This window comes from Solea senegalensis, linkage group LG1 (genome assembly GCF_019176455.1).
Source record: "Solea senegalensis isolate Sse05_10M linkage group LG1, IFAPA_SoseM_1, whole genome shotgun sequence".
NCBI lineage: Eukaryota > Metazoa > Chordata > Actinopteri > Pleuronectiformes > Soleidae > Solea > Solea senegalensis.
Genome location: NC_058021.1, coordinates 21,307,015 through 21,322,938, shown reverse-complemented (window position 1 = coordinate 21,322,938; position 15,924 = coordinate 21,307,015). Strand labels below are relative to the sequence as shown.

The window sequence follows — 15,924 nt, the reverse complement described above, 5'->3', positions numbered from 1 at the left end:
ATGGGTGCACGTCCTTTCAAAAATTAGAAAATTGAATGGACTTGTGGCGTGTTTGGGGTTTGGGGCGTGAGTCTCTTTGTTCCTTTGCCGACATCTTGTTCTCTTTGGTGGCTGATTTGGCAGAAAAATTACTGACTGCTTCATTTAGACATGAACAAGAAAATAAACACAACCAAACACTGCAGTCGTAAACAGAACCAGTGACACCAAACACTTATTGTGTAACTTTAGTGACTAACATCAACAATCCTTCACCAGCATCATTAATCTAACAATAGACTGCACGCCATGAGAGGCGGAGGTGGTCAGAGTGTCAGGTTTCCATGTCCTATAAAGAAAACCTTTGGATGACAGATGCAACATGGCAGTGCACAATGACGGCCACTGTAGAGCAAGGCCTTATACACCAACACACACATACTGATGGGCACAATATTCAAAGTTCTGTGGTGGTGATGCTGAAGTCCTATAACTCTGTGTAGTTCAACAGTCAACTGATAAGAAAGAACAACGCCAAACCACGACAGATCATCGAGGAGGACCAGCAATGAGGCAGTGGACAGCTATGACATGTCCCAGGCACAACATTGGCTTCTTGCTTCTTATGATGGTATTTAGTCTTTAAAACACTCAATTTAGAGTGTCCAGTTTACCTAAATCTGGATTTGGTTGTGTTTCATAGGCTTTTCTTTGTCAGTTTTTTTTGTTTTCTCTATCATATCAGTGTTTTATCCACACAGAAATGGCATTTTTGGGAGTGGCAAAACGATATTTTTGGAAAAATATCAAAACATCCTCTTCTTGCGTTTGGTCTGTTTGTTTTATTTTCTTTCCTGAGTCACCCTGACTTTCCTCATTCTGTTTCTGTGATTGTATACGCTGTAATGTACACGGATTGAAATAAAGCTTTATTTTCAGAAAAGTTTGTTCACAGTGCACATGCTCAATTCTGTGGTTTTGGAGTATTTATATAGCCTTAGCATGTGTACTACAGCATTTAGAGTGGGTTTGTCTGGATGGCGACTTTTCTGGAGACCATGATGTGTTTATGGAAAATGTTTTCAAAACAACAAAGAATACGATTATTTACATTTTGTTCTGTTTCAATGTGTATGGATCCAAAGAGCGGGTGGAAAAATCCTGCTGGCTTTTTGTTGAAGGAACCAGAATGATGCCAACCTGCAGAAATACATGTGCATCTCTAAGCCGTGGTTAATGTGTTGGGCAACAGGTGAGCATGTGTGTGAGAGAGAGAGTGTGTGTGTGTGTGTGTGTATACGTATTTGTCTGTGATCAGCTGGTCTGGTCCCAGATTTAGAAGAGGAAGCCAGTGTCAGGGCCTGGAGATGGATCTCTCCTGAGGGATCTGATAAATATGGAAAAAACTATCTTTGAAAAAGTGAAACACAACAGCTGCCAAAGGAGGAGTCAAAATATTGGTGGCTTTGCATTCCACAGCCACAAGGTAGGCCAGCGCTCACTCTGCAACACTGTGTGAGACTTTCCCTCCTCCTCAAAATTAACATCTCACTCTCTCTTTTCAGTCCTCTCTACCCCACAATCCTCATCTCTCTGTCAGCCTTTCTTTTTCCTCCACTCTCTCACACATACAGAAGGATGGACACCATCCTTTTGGAAAGTCTGTGGTGACCACTGGCTCAGAATAAGTACATATGTTCCAGTCTAGTCCGACTTCAAGCTTCCCCCTGGGCTGAAATATATGTTAGACCTACAGCTTGTTATACACATGGGCTCAGCTCCAACAACAGCAGTGGAAACCAGATACCTGCATATATGCAAAAACACATGGTCCTTAAAGGAAATGTGAAGAAAAAAATAATTGATGTTCCTAATAATACGTCTGTCCATGAAGTCAACACAGAGATGAGGGGAGATGAAAGTTTGGAGAAATGTGGTCGTCTTTATGTTGAGTTTCAAAAAGATATTGCTTTGTTTTCAATATGGTTTTTATCCAACATATCATATGATATTGTATATCAGTTAAATCTTTGGGGGCGAACTTAAAAATGGACGTTTGAGTTCAAAACATACAGCCAAGAAGCACATCAGACCATGTGGTACAGCAGAGGGCTCTGTGAGTGTAGCTTGGTCCTGCATCTTCTCTGAATGCCATAAAATGTCACCTTTGTTACCTTGGCGAAATCAATTAAAATAAAATAAGCATATCTCTGACTTCTTCCTCCACAGTTTGAAGTTCTTTATCCCTGTTCTTCTCATTCTCTTATCCTACCTCTGACTTTATTTACAACAAACATTTTCCTCAGCAGTAATGGTGTCAAACACTTGTTTAGGGTCTTCTTCAATAGCACATGATGTTAATTATAAACTATGTTCCCAAGAAGAGGAAAATAGACACAAATATGATAGGACTGTATTGTTTCATTATTATTACATTATTAAATAAAACAAAATATATCAAAAGAATATATCTGCTCTACAGCAGTACATGTTATCAGGATTCTTTTACTCAAAGTTGATGTAATTAGACCTAAAAGATCTGTGTCAGACCCTGAAGACCCGATGCTGCTTGTCCCAAATCCAGAAAATCCTTCAGCCAACTCTCAATACTGAAAAAATTCAATTTCCTCACTTTCAAACTAAGTATTGTTCATTTAATAGACAAATGATTTGTATTTATATCGAGCTTTTCTAGCTTTTGCCATTCATCAATTCACCTATACTTTCATACCCATTGACTTAGACTACGTGGACTTGCAGAGCTGGGAATCAAACCCACAACCTTCAAGTTGAAAGACGACTCGCTCTACCTCTGACCGTCTCGCCCCAGACGACACAAAACATCAACATGCCGCCATCTAAATCACAATTCTGGAGACTTCAGACTGTTATGAGTGACCTTTGTGCCATTTGTTATAAAACAAAATATGTTGTCTTGTCGTGAAAATGGAGGATAGCAGAAACATATTGTATAAAACGAGAAAAAAAAGAGGGCTTCCTGTAGGAAAAGGATTCATACTGAACCTTTAATCACTTAAGTGATAAGTTATCCAGGAGAATGGCTGCTTGGAGGTGTGGAACGGAGGAAGGAGTGGGCAGAGTTTCCCCTGCACATCCTTAGTGATAAGATCCTTTTATCCATGAGGCCTCACGCCACTGGATACTTGGAAACATTTTTGCTTTGGGTGGTCTGTCTAATTGGAAGTCAATCCCCTAACCTCTGGACATATTTGTTTAATTTTGTACCCACTGAGATACGAGAACCACAGTCTTGTTTTTAGTTCTCCTGACAGGTTAACTTTGTTTTCTGTTTTTGACGCCATGCTCTCTCTCCTGCTTGTACTTTCTTCTATTACACATTTTTTCCGCAACTTAATTACTGAATGATTCAGTGAAGATACATAATCACAATGTACTTTTCTAGAGACACAACACATAATTGTTATTTTGCATCAGTTGTTTGTTGTTTTCTCTCTGTAAATATGCTGTAAAAGTATCAAGAGTGAACTTTATTTCACCAACATTTCATTGCAATAATTACAGATATTGACTGATTTGAAACTTTGTTATCGTTGAAATGTTTTTGGTGACATCACACGCAGCCTTAACTGAACTGAGGAAGTGAGGAAAAAATCCAAATACTTGATTCAAGCCCAAGTAGATATTTTTAGTGAAGAAAATGGGATTCACATATGTGAAGAGTAATGAAGCCACATATGGAATATTGTTATGATTTTCTCGTGACATATTAGGCAAGTCTTTGCATGCACATATTAAGTAAATGCATCTTGCTCGTCTTCCTCCTCCTTCGCGTCTTATTTTTCCTCATCTCTTTTCCTCCTCGCCCGCCTGCCTCCGACCCTGCCGTCACTGACTGTTTTCCTTAGAGTATCATGTTTGGAAAGTCGGCCTGTGGGTCAACTAGGGGCTTGTAAATTTGTCAGCGGCAGAGCGGTTGAAAGGGAGGCAACTTGCTCAGGAGGGTCATGCACATCAGCACTCACACGGGACCTTTCTCTCACTGTGCATCTCTGGTTGTTTCAGGCACGTCCTCTTTGGAGAGAGGACCAGCCTGGGATCATTCGAGGGGACAAGGGCTGCAAGTTTTACCCAGTGACACCAGTGTTTCAATGGGGACGTCTTGTGTAACACAGTGGCACGAGGTATTTTCAAATATGCTGCAATTATCAGTGCAGACACGCATAGTCCAAGTCACATGTCAGTATTTGTGTACTTGTAAAGACTGCTGGAGTGAGTGACTACATTCGTTTCACAACCCTTGACCCTGGCCTGAAAGGAAAACTCCACCCAAAACACACTTTTCACTCTCTTGCAAACATACTGAAGGAGCTATAGCAGACCGGGACCTCCACTACAGCTGGGACTTCATATCAAAATCGCAGTTTATTTCAACGCAATTAACAAATCCTTGAGGCTGCAGTGTCATGTAACACAACTAATAGTTCATGTTTTGATGATATCTCGTGCTTTACCACATTATACTTGTAATAATTTGTAAAATGCAGCACATGAATGACAATATCTGTTTAACAAATTTTGAAATTGGTTATTTTCCCCAAATCGTTCTGCTCTACATATAGCAAGTGTAACCCTAACCCAGCAGGAATCATCTATCCCAACGAAACAATGTATAATCCAGACAAGTGATTTTAGGAAAACAGAAACCGAGTTGCTTCGTCCATAAAATGTCAGGAAATGTTAATTGCCATTTCTCAAACCTTGAGATTGTGATGTTTTTAAACTTTAAAATTATTCATTACATAGTGTTTATTTAAGAATCTGAGAAAACAAACAAATGAAACATTAGTAATCACTTAATAATCAAATAAACTGTAATCAAAGTGAGTGTCCTGCTACAATCCATCGATAACATCATACAAAATGAGAAACCTCCGCCAAGGCAGGCTCAGTTTCACACAGTGTCGATACACTCACATCATCCACATCAACATGTCGACTGAAATCATTAACAGTAATTAATATCCTTTCTTACATTTTTGAGGTATGCTGCTGGTAACACAGCCAAAAACATTATTTGGTAGAGGAATATAATAAAGTTAATATGCATCAATTTTGACTTTAAATTGATCACAAATATGCTATGCTGGTCCAGAAACCACTGTTATAAAACTCACTGAAAAATGTTATTAGAGAAAACAAAACAATTATACTGTAAAACCATAGTGGACATTTAAGCCAGAACAAGACTAATGTATTTTACTGAATCTGACATCACAAAGACACTGATAAAGGACTCACAACTCCCATCTGACACCAAAAACCATCTGTGTCCACCATGTTTACCAGCTTGACCTTTTGGATCTTATACTAACAAATCACTTCGACCCTTAAATATAAACTCAAAGGGCTTGACTTTCTTTATCTCGTCTTGAAACAACATAGACTAAACAATACACAAGCCAACTTATCTCTTATCGACAGAACCTGTTAACACCATTACCCTTTTTAACGCGGTATATTACATCACTGTGAATCGCCAGTCGTGAAGAATGAAGAGCATCTATGCCATTCTTGCTCAGCATAAGCCTTGTTTATGTGTTTTTATTATCCCCTTACAGCAACATGAGCAAACGATCTTTTCTTGTTCTTGCAGGAAGAAGGGAAATGGGAAGGGAAAGGAAAGTGTGGGGTTCATAACTAGCGTGTTAATTATTGAGTTATGGGGGGAAACAGGTTTTCTGACCCTAACTATTAACAGTGACATTTGATGTGACCACCAAAATCTACTGAGTTTATCTTCCAGTCCAAACGAACGTCAGTGCAAAACTTTTATGAGATTTTTGTATTCTTCAAAACGTGACGGAAGCAGAATCAGACAATCTGAAAAAACAAAAATAAAATAAATAATGTCTCCAGTCACATCTGTTGCCAGCATGGAAACATAAAAATGTACCGTGCTGTAATGAATCTGTCTCAGCTGGGAAGCGTCGATGGGAGGGTCCGATTTTCAGCCCGAGTCCACGAACACACAAGCATTCTCTGGTTCTACATTTCTTCCCTCCTTTCTCTTTCTTCTTCTTCTTCTTCTTTTTATTGTCAATAGATAAATCAAAATCACAGCAGGCTTCCCAGTGGCATCACAGAAGAATGTGTCCAGCAGGAATGTTTACCCCGACATTTACACCATTCCTGTCAGCCATGGCCATCTCCATTACCAGAACGAGGACCGAGTCATTACGATAATTAATGGAGTTTACTGGGCACACAAGGACACGTCGGGTCAGTGTTCAGCGGTTCATAGGTTCACAGCCTCCTTTAACACCAGGGCAGACCATAAATTCCACTGACATACTGAGCAGTGTTTACAGAAAGGTTTACCTCCTGTGCTGTGTAGCCTAACAATCAATTTATCATCGGGAAAAGATCTGAAGACGATGTAATCTTAGAAGGGACAGTTTTGATTGTGTGGTTACACGAGGTACTGACACATTATTAACACTGACTCTGCAGCGAGGGCAATGAACTTAAGTCCAAAGAGAAAACTGCCGTTTGAGCTCGCGGGGACACTTGAGCTGCTCGTGTACGACGACACCGCGTGCCAAGTTTGTGCCACTGAGGTAAATCCAAATAAAAGAATTTCAAACCCCAAAGTCATAACATAACATTTGAACTAACTGATGGAGGAAGAAGAGGATCAACAACTGATGTAAAATCACTGATTTTCTCTGTGAGTTTTAAAAACTTCAGTTTTCAGCCAGAAAAGACGCGGAAAAAGTGATAAAATCTATCCCTGCTTAAGTCTACAATATCTTAGGAATATGTTTATCGGGTGAGCCTTTTGTTAAGTCCCTGCCAGCAGCCATGTTATCAGTGAGAGTTGGTGTCTGGATCCTTGGCTGATCTACGGAAACAGTGGCGTGTTTGGCAAGGTCAGTGCTGATAATGAATCAGCACGTCACACTGAAAAACAACCCCGCTGAAAAACAACCTGAACTATGCCTTTAAATTCCTTAAAGTGCTTTTATTATTGTAACCAAGGGTGACGTCAAATCAACAGGGCTGTCATCATCAAATACTTTATAATGTAGAATCGACTGTGTAAGGAATACATCATTCTTAAACGTTCTAAAAACAAAAGATATGATTTATTGATTCACGTCGACTTACATATGAACCTACATATGATCTGCCAGAGGATTCATGTTATCATAATAAAGTTGCCACAATATTATGTTATTGCAATCTTAAAAATATGGAGATTTTTGCAGCTTATTACCTTTTTTTCATCTATATATACACATAATTTTAACCCTTTAAAATATCCGTCTGGACTTTTTTTTGATTATTTTAACCATAATAAAATGGACCAGAAAATGTCCTGTGAGTAAGTACTTTTGCTCATTTTTCCTTTCAATATCTGGCAGTTACAACTTACAATTTACTGCATGTTAAAATAATGTATTGACAATTTAAAATACATACATATACACACACATATATATAAACGGTATGTCCTGAGGTCTTTTTTATGGTCGTGTTTCAAATCGAGTAAAGCAAGAAAAAAAAATAGAGCACATGGCACAACAGAGACGCAAAAAGTGCAAAGACGGAGAGAAAACAACAAATGTGAGAGAGGACAGTGAACTCTGCCCCATCGTCGTCGAGGCGTAGCAGAGCAAACAGAGCAAATCCCCCCCCCCATGTCTGTACCTAGAGGTGATAAGTGGGAGTAGTGTCCTCCTAATCAGCCTAATCAGATGTTCCATCAGTGTTATCGTCCACTGTCCATCACCTCCCCCCTATCGTGTTATCACCACACTCATCCATCCAAAGCCACTACATTCCCAGCTGATGGGAGAAGAAATGAAGACACATCATGAAATGTTATCTCTGTGTTTAGCCCCAATCTCTGCTGCCATCGTGTCAAATCAGACAGTTATGGCGTGAGAGGGAGAGATAGGATCAGGGTGGACGTGTCGATGGGTGGAGGAACGGCATTGTGGATGTGACTTATATTATATAAGGGTGGACTTAGCGTGTATGTGTACCTTCATTTCTATTTACAGTAAAAGGTTTGGTGGTCAATTGACCCTTCGATAAGTCATGCCCCCCCCCCGTGACTTCAAGCTTTCAGAGACAACAGAGCCTCCCACTGTTGTTGGCAAAACACCCTGGACAGGTCACCAGTCCATCCCAAGTCACAAACATATAAATGGCACTTTTCCACTAGTGTGAACCGCCTCAAAAACAGTTATTTTGCTTCTCCATTAGCGATAGTACCTAGTACTTTCTTTAGTACCTTCTCAGGCGAGGTTCCAAGCAAGCTGAGCTGATACTATGTGTGACGTCGCCAGACTGCTGGCCGCTGATCGGTCAGAGTGCATCACTGGAAGAGGCATGAGCAAAAGTCAGACACAAGAATTAAACCAAACAATGCCGAACTGTAGATCAATTACAAAGACTAAAACATCCTGAAAAAGTGCGTTCATCTCCAACATTTAGCACGGAAATGTCTAAAAACTCAATATTTAACAGAGAAGTCTGGTGTATTTAGCAACAGCACTGCTGAAAGCCGGCTTATGCGAGCAGTGAGCCTCATCACAAAACCTGTATTTCAGTTCAGTGACTGTCAGACAGAGTCTGTGCATGGGTCATGCAGGAAGTACTGAATAATCAATTCACAAACAATTCAGTTACACTGAAAACAACTGCTTTACTAGTCACTAGTCACTAGTTTGTGTGTCGCATGTAAAACAAAGTCACAGCAGTTTCATGCAGCCGTGCATTGATGACTCCGCCCACGTTGAGGAGGAACTACGGTAACGGAAAACCGACCAAACCGCGTGGAATCGAGCCGTGCCGAGGCGAGGCGAGCTGGGACCATAGAGTGGAAAAATAGAGACGAACAACTCTTCACACTCACACCTACGTTCCAATTACCGTAACCTCAATGAAAACCCGTTCACACAGAGAACATTACTTCAGTAACGCGTGTCAGTGTTTCAAATGCACTTTGGAGACATACATACATTCATGCATACTGTAAGGTCTGTTGCAAAAAGAACAATAGAGTCGTCCTGTAACATCGCGTCTTTTATGAGAGACTTAAAGCCGGACTGGAAAAAACATAATCTGGTTAACCAGATATGTTTTCCCCATCAACACTGTTTGTTTCTTGAGGCACTTGTATGTTTTGCCAGGAAGCCTGACAACCAATACAATCCAAACATGAGAAAAAGGAAGCACTTTAAAACACTGTAACTCAATAAGCAGTAATATTTGTATATCTTGGGCCATTCTTGAACACCACGGCAAGTTCGAGTGAAATATTTGATTCTGTAAACAGACGAAAACAGACGTTTGTAGTTTGTTGATGTTATTTTTCTCACCATTACACGTTTCCAAGTTTCTGTCGGAGAAAAAAAAAAAATCTGTATTATGAATTCCTCACTTAAGGTCTGGCTAATGCTGTTTATGGTGCATTCAGTGATGTGTGGTCCAACGTTCTGGTCTCTGAGGCTTTACAGGAAATGTTTCAACCCAAATTTGATGCACAAACTCTCTTCTGTAACAAACAATTGACTCTTTGATTACAACTAATCATTTAAATCATGTTTAGGACATGTTTCACTGCAAAGAACGTGGCTTATCTAGGCTTATGCGCTGAGAAATGCAACCAGGCGTAATGAGACAAGGAACAAGGAGAAACGCATTTAAAAGGCCAATTGAATTCAGAGTAGGCCCATGGCTGTCAAGGCCCTAATCTCCTGAAAACCCACTTCTTAAAGCTTTCTAGCTTGTTTTTCCTTTAAAGTGTGGGAGGTCGGTCGGAGTAAGTTTTGCTGTTGAGGTAAAAGGCTTGTGACAGCTTAGCTGTAACTATGTAATAACCAAAGGCAAGAAAGCAGAGAGGAGAGGAAGAAAAGAAGGATATTCATGATGACGGAAGTGTCCACAAAAGCATGCGTGATTCCACTTTCAAGACACTGGGAGGATAGATTTAAAATGACTATGTACACATATGTAAATAGGCAAATCATATGTGAAAGCTCTTGTCCTCTGTGATGATTTTTTGTGATGAGTATTTTGATTCACTTTAACTGTTTATAATATGTATTATTCGCATTATATTCTATATGTCATAGAATTAAAAGGGTTGCATTTCTTGCCATGTAAATATTTCTGGTCAGGTTTACATTTTAACTGTTTAATTACAATGTCTGTTGATAATCTTGTACCTACATTTTCTATTGCTGCATGTTATTTAGTTTCTTACGGAGCAAATGTAATGCATCCTATTTCCACTTAATAACAATATTGTGATTCTGCTTCTTCATGTTTTCCATTACGTTCTCTTGGCTACTTGGATAAGGATAACAATGAAAATTAAAGGCTTATAATAGACTAGTATAAACACAGAAGATTGGCTTGAACATCATAATGACAAGGTGAAGTTAAAAGATGTCTCGGCTTTAAATTTTTTAAATATTTCTTTATCCTAATTTGGACCAACCACTGACTGCTTTGGCTAAAGGAGGATTTAAGAGTCTGTTTGCCTTCCTTTCAGGTAAATCCTAGTCAATTATTTGCATCTGAAATGTAAAACTGTATATACGTCGAGGATAGGAGCTGCACCAAACCTGATTGTAGCAATAACCTTTGAGTCTTTGAGTATAAGACAGGTGATAGGGGTCAAACTCACCTGTTATTTGTCAAAGGGGTTTTAAAAAGGTAGGAAAAGTAAAAATGACATCCATGAAGGGATTTTCCTAAAATTATAATGGGACCCACACTGTGGTAAAAACCCAGCAAACAAACAGAAAAGTACAGAGGAGCAAACAAACGCCAGGCCAAGCCAAACCCGAGAGTGGCCCTCTCACCTGTCTGTGGCGTGACAGAGCTACGGTGGAGCAAACTCATCACAGTTAAACACAAATGACACAGGAACAACATTTGGAAATCCTGTGCTGTGACCCATGAAACCCAAGCAATTTCTGTGCATTCTTGCCTCGGTGCAACCTCAAGCTCACAGCTCTACACCGTGCATAAACAAACCTGATAAGAATAGAAACATGTCTTGTGTCAATATCTGGGTATTTGTACAGCAATATGTCACTCCTTGTTAACTTAGTGAGCACTGACCACTGGTGTTGGTTTTCCACTGGGATCCACCTGTTGGTCAGGGTCTTCCCACTTACTACACAATGCATTACTTTGTGAGCGATTTATAGAGGGTTTGTCACTTCAGACAAGAAAAGAATAAGTCATCCATTTACAACCAGTGACGTCTTCACTGAAGTCCTCTTCAAATATTGAAGAAAAACACATCTAAAAACAGTACACAGGCTTTTAGGGATTTCCTACAGATTCTCTCCTTTTTAATAAGTTTCAGAAAGTACTACCAAATGATGTTGACGTTCATATCAGGATGACCTTCACATCCCTTTGACCTTGGACATATCTCTAAAGGACGATCCAACAATGACTCCTACCTCCTCATAACTATGCTGGCAGCGGGGGGCATAACTAAATACTTGCTGCAGAAGTACTGCCCCACTTCTGGAATATGTGTTGATATTGTTCATTATCGGTTTTTATAGAACAGATTACCCATTTGCTGTATGTTCAGAAAGAACTGGGGGAGGTGACACAAAAACTAGGACAAGGCAGACAACGAGGTAAAACTGAAAGCAAGTTACTTCACAGCTGACATTCGAGTCCTAGCTGATAAGAACCTTGCAGGAAGAGAAAGAGCAGGTGTATCCGGAGCAGAATTTATGCATTCTTAAACAAAAGCTGAGCAGTATGGATGTAGCCAGGTCTCCTGATTTCACGTCGATGTCCATCTGTCTGAAAACAAAAATCTGTAGAAATTTGCATACAAGTGGAAACTAAACTCTAAACTCCATGCAGTAACAGTGACTGCTGCCATTACCTGAGTGCACCACTGTGCATAAGGACATGTTTGGAGCTGCAGTCATACAACATGAGTCATAGAGCACACAGTGTCACTTCACCAGACCTCAGTGGAAAAGGGCAGCAGGACGTCCGCACGGAAGGGATGAACACGCTATTCTAGGAATGAAGATGAAAAAGGAGCTGGAAAATATGCTTCTGTTATTAGTTGGTTTTTTTTTCAGCGGATGATCCTGAACAAGTGATGAAAGCAAAGAGACGACTGAACAAGAAGTCTACATGAATCATGCAGAGGGGCAGGGAGGAGGCACACGGGTCGAGGAGAGCACACTTGAGACTGGATGTAACGCAGGGGCTCTTAAATCTACCAATTCCCTGAGAAAATGAGCTCTCTATCTGTGCTACTGCAGCAGCTGGCTGTGAAAGACATCAGTTCAGACCCATGCTTAAATCTCTGTCAATGTTTTATGTGCAATGGGTCCATTTATGTCTGAGATTTTTACACGCGAGGAGGATCTGCTAATGTAAACAAATGAATCCAGTTTTAAATCAGATCATCTGCGTGAAAAAAACAGTCGTCCACTGTTTGACTTGAACCGATTCCTGCCCTACAAGTGTGTTCTCTAATCCTGCCCAATATTTCACTAAATGTTTCAGACACATTGTTTGGCCTCCCTGCTTGTCTTCATTTCATTTATCTTGATTCTGATTTGTAGTTTCACTTCGGCCACACATGAAATCCAGATTTTTCAGCCTGTTTTTTTTAAACAAGCGGGACCACCCAGACACAAGTGGTTCAGGAACCTTTCTGCAACAGCATCCGAAACTTTCCTGTGCACAAACTGCACCAATTGAGCAAGAGACACATTAAAAACTAATTGGACGGTGATGACACACGGTAGTCGCACACGGCCTTATCTGTAAAGCAGATGGAAAGCCTTGGCCTGTCCAACATTAATTACAATCACATTCAGGGAGGAAGCCGTCCCTCCTGCGGGGAGGTTGTTAGGACTCTGTGTACAGCTGGAAGAGATGGCAACCTAATCCCTGGTCAACACAAGAAATCTGAGGGAATCGTCAAAAGATGCACAGGACGTGATTAATCAAAGTGGAGAGCCAGATGTGCAACATCACAGGCATACAAAACCGAACTGACACAGGACAGAAATAGCAAAACCACAGACACACAAACACTAAGCCATCATCATCATCACCATCACACTCCCACAGGAGAAGCTATGAGAGGGAGCTCGATATCTGAGACCACAACAACCACCACCTTCTGTCTGGATTTCTGGTTTTCATCACTGCATGTTGCAACACCAATGCTCAGAGGAGTAATGAGAGAGAGAGACAGACAGAGTGGCTTTTATGAACTTGGTCACTCTGAATGCTCTTCATCACGTGTGGGAATGAGCGACTATTGAATGTGAGGAGCAGCTGAAAGTCAGAAGAAACATCAAACATCGCTCTTCGGATATTATGCGTACACTGTTCTCGTGAACACATCATGACACCAAAGCCCCTCAGTTCCTAAAGAATGACAATATATCTGGGTTGAAGCCTCCTCGTCCAGCAGCATCTGACTGTGTTTATCTTCAGTCGCTCTGTTTAGAGTCTCCCAGTAAACAGTGGTGCTGCTAATGGAAGGAAGGACTCTTGGTTTTTATGTTCCATACTCGTTAAAGTGTCGCTCTTCATCGTCACTGGGGCTAATTAAAGACAAATCTCCTCGGGTAACACAAACAATGCGACGCAATTTTTACGCACAGACACCACAACTTGACGCGCTGGAGGTCAGCGGCAAGGAATAGACGTTTTATATACAAATACCAGCGGTGGTGGTTGATGGTTTGTTGAGGATATAAGGTCTGTTTCCTCCGCAGAGACATAAATCATGGAGAACAGTGCAGCGCAAAAAATGACCACGGAATTTCGCTCCTATAAATGAGCCGAGGTGGGTCATTACTGTAACAATAAATAACTCCGAAACAATATAAACCCCGTGGGGTTTTTCTTACCCACGGAGAAGATGAGGGAGCGATCATTTGGCCTCTGTGTGGTTCACACAATCACTTCATGATCGAAACCAACACGTGCGTAATATTGCATCTGCTGCGCGTCAACAATGAGCTCCAGGTGCGGCGCAAGAAAAACTATTTCCCTTTAAAGACAAGTTCGTGCGTTGTTAGAAATAATACTCTACTAAAACTGACGTTTTTTTATATAATAATCTTATGAGAGTCTGAACACCTGTTCAGATCTCAACTCAACCCAGTCTGCTGAGACTTTTCCACTCAATCCACTCACCCTGAAGCTGGAGAACATCCACCTTTACGCACAAAAACACATCCACAATCGCATGACTTACCTAAATTCACGAAGCTCATCACCATGTCCGCATCATTCAGAAAGGCAGTTTCTTGATACGTGGTGAGAGGGGGACTCTGCGTGGTGCGCGTGGACTGGTATCGGTCCAACAAGCCCTCCACTTGACTTTTCTCGTCGCTGGATATGGTGTTGTATAAGTCCAGCATGAAGAGTGGAGCGGAGTTGTACTTTCCCTGCGACAGATGCGGTCTCGGTCTGTGCGGCAGCCCGAGGATGGACAGGATCTCCTTCTGCATCTCCCTCTTCTCGTGCGTCCGCAGTCGCCGGTGGATGAAACCCGGGTGCACTTCGTTGTTTCCATCAACTGAATAATTACTCCCCGCCACCGGGAACATGCAGTAATACGCGCTCAAGCACAATCCGACCAAGGCGAGCCAGCAGCTGGTCATGGTGTTAAACTCTCCGGAGTCCTAAGTGTGTCTTGCCTCTGTCCGAGTGAGCGTAATGGGAACCAAAGTCTGTCCGAGCGCGCTGTTGTCTGTCGCAGCCGCAGATCAAAAACCAAAAGAGATCTGTTCATCAAGCCATTTGAAATATTTTCTAAAGCAAAATGCGCAGAATAAGGTTGTTGGTGCTGCTTTCATTTCTCAATCCCGTGCATGGCGCGTTGTGGAACTTCAGGATAAAGTGCACCATGTGAAACTGCTCAAGGGGGGAAAAGTCGGTCAAAAGACACGGTTTGACACGAAGTTCACCAGTAAAACAACAACAACTCTTGTGAAATGAGCCATTTCACACAAAATCATAATCTACTTGCTTTTCAAACCACAGTTCGTCTCCAGATTTGCGCTCCTGACAGTCTCACCGCTCTCAATTAAGCTCCTCTGCTTACAGGCTGTGACTGACTGTCTAACAGGAATCAGCAGGTTGCAGTCCATATGCGTAAGTGCGCGTTTGTGTGTGTGTGTGAGAGAGAGAGAGTGGGTGCGCGCACAGAAACCGCCCACTCCGCGCGTATTTAACCAGAGGTGGAGCTCTTTTGGCATCACAGGCAACTTCAACATCACATTTCCACTCTACTCTTATAAATACGTCAGTTTTAATCCTTGCATGAAGTCTGACGGTTTGTGTGATATGACACAATCTAGTTTGTTTATGTAAGTGTGTTAAACGTGTTTTAATTTAACGAACTGAGGTCACAAATGTTTAATCCGATTTGGATTGTTGCGCACTTCATCGCCTGCCTTTACTACCTCATAAACATTTAACCGACTCCAAAACTCACATAAAACTGACTGATCTGCTGTAAAAGGAACGGGGTTTTACATCTTTACACCTCCAGACCTGACGTGTGTCTAATGCGCTGGAGCAGAATAAATGTACAGTTGAGGCACGACCCCTGACGATGGAATAGGAAACAGCAAGCTGTGGCAGAGTCTGCGTGAGATCTGATCTCAATAAAAGCACTGACGAAAAATCATTTAATTACCCCTGAAACGACAACAGTTAAAGTCTACAGTATAACTTCATCATGGTGGGACTTAATCTGCATTACTGTGCTTGTAAATGAAAAAGACATGTCATGCAAAAACGTCTGAATGCATGTGTGACTATAGCGGAGTCAATAAAAACATATAAGTAAATAACTATTTAATAAATATGGTGGTAAAACACAGCTTCCTGTTCTCCCTGCACAATATTGCAGATAATATTTAT

The 15,924-nt window shown here is 41.1% G+C and overlaps 1 protein-coding gene across 1 annotated transcript in view; it reads right to left on the bottom strand.

The window, feature by feature from the left end:
* Positions 1-15,138, bottom strand: part of bmp6 (bone morphogenetic protein 6) — a 47,904-nt gene extending 32,766 nt beyond the window's left edge. The window contains exon 1 of the mRNA XM_044032276.1: positions 14,249-15,138. Coding sequence (XP_043888211.1) covers positions 14,249-14,657 — 409 coding nt within the window. The 5' untranslated portion in view covers positions 14,658-15,138. The remainder of the gene's footprint in view (positions 1-14,248) is intronic.
* Between the last annotated feature and the right edge of the window lie 786 nt (positions 15,139-15,924).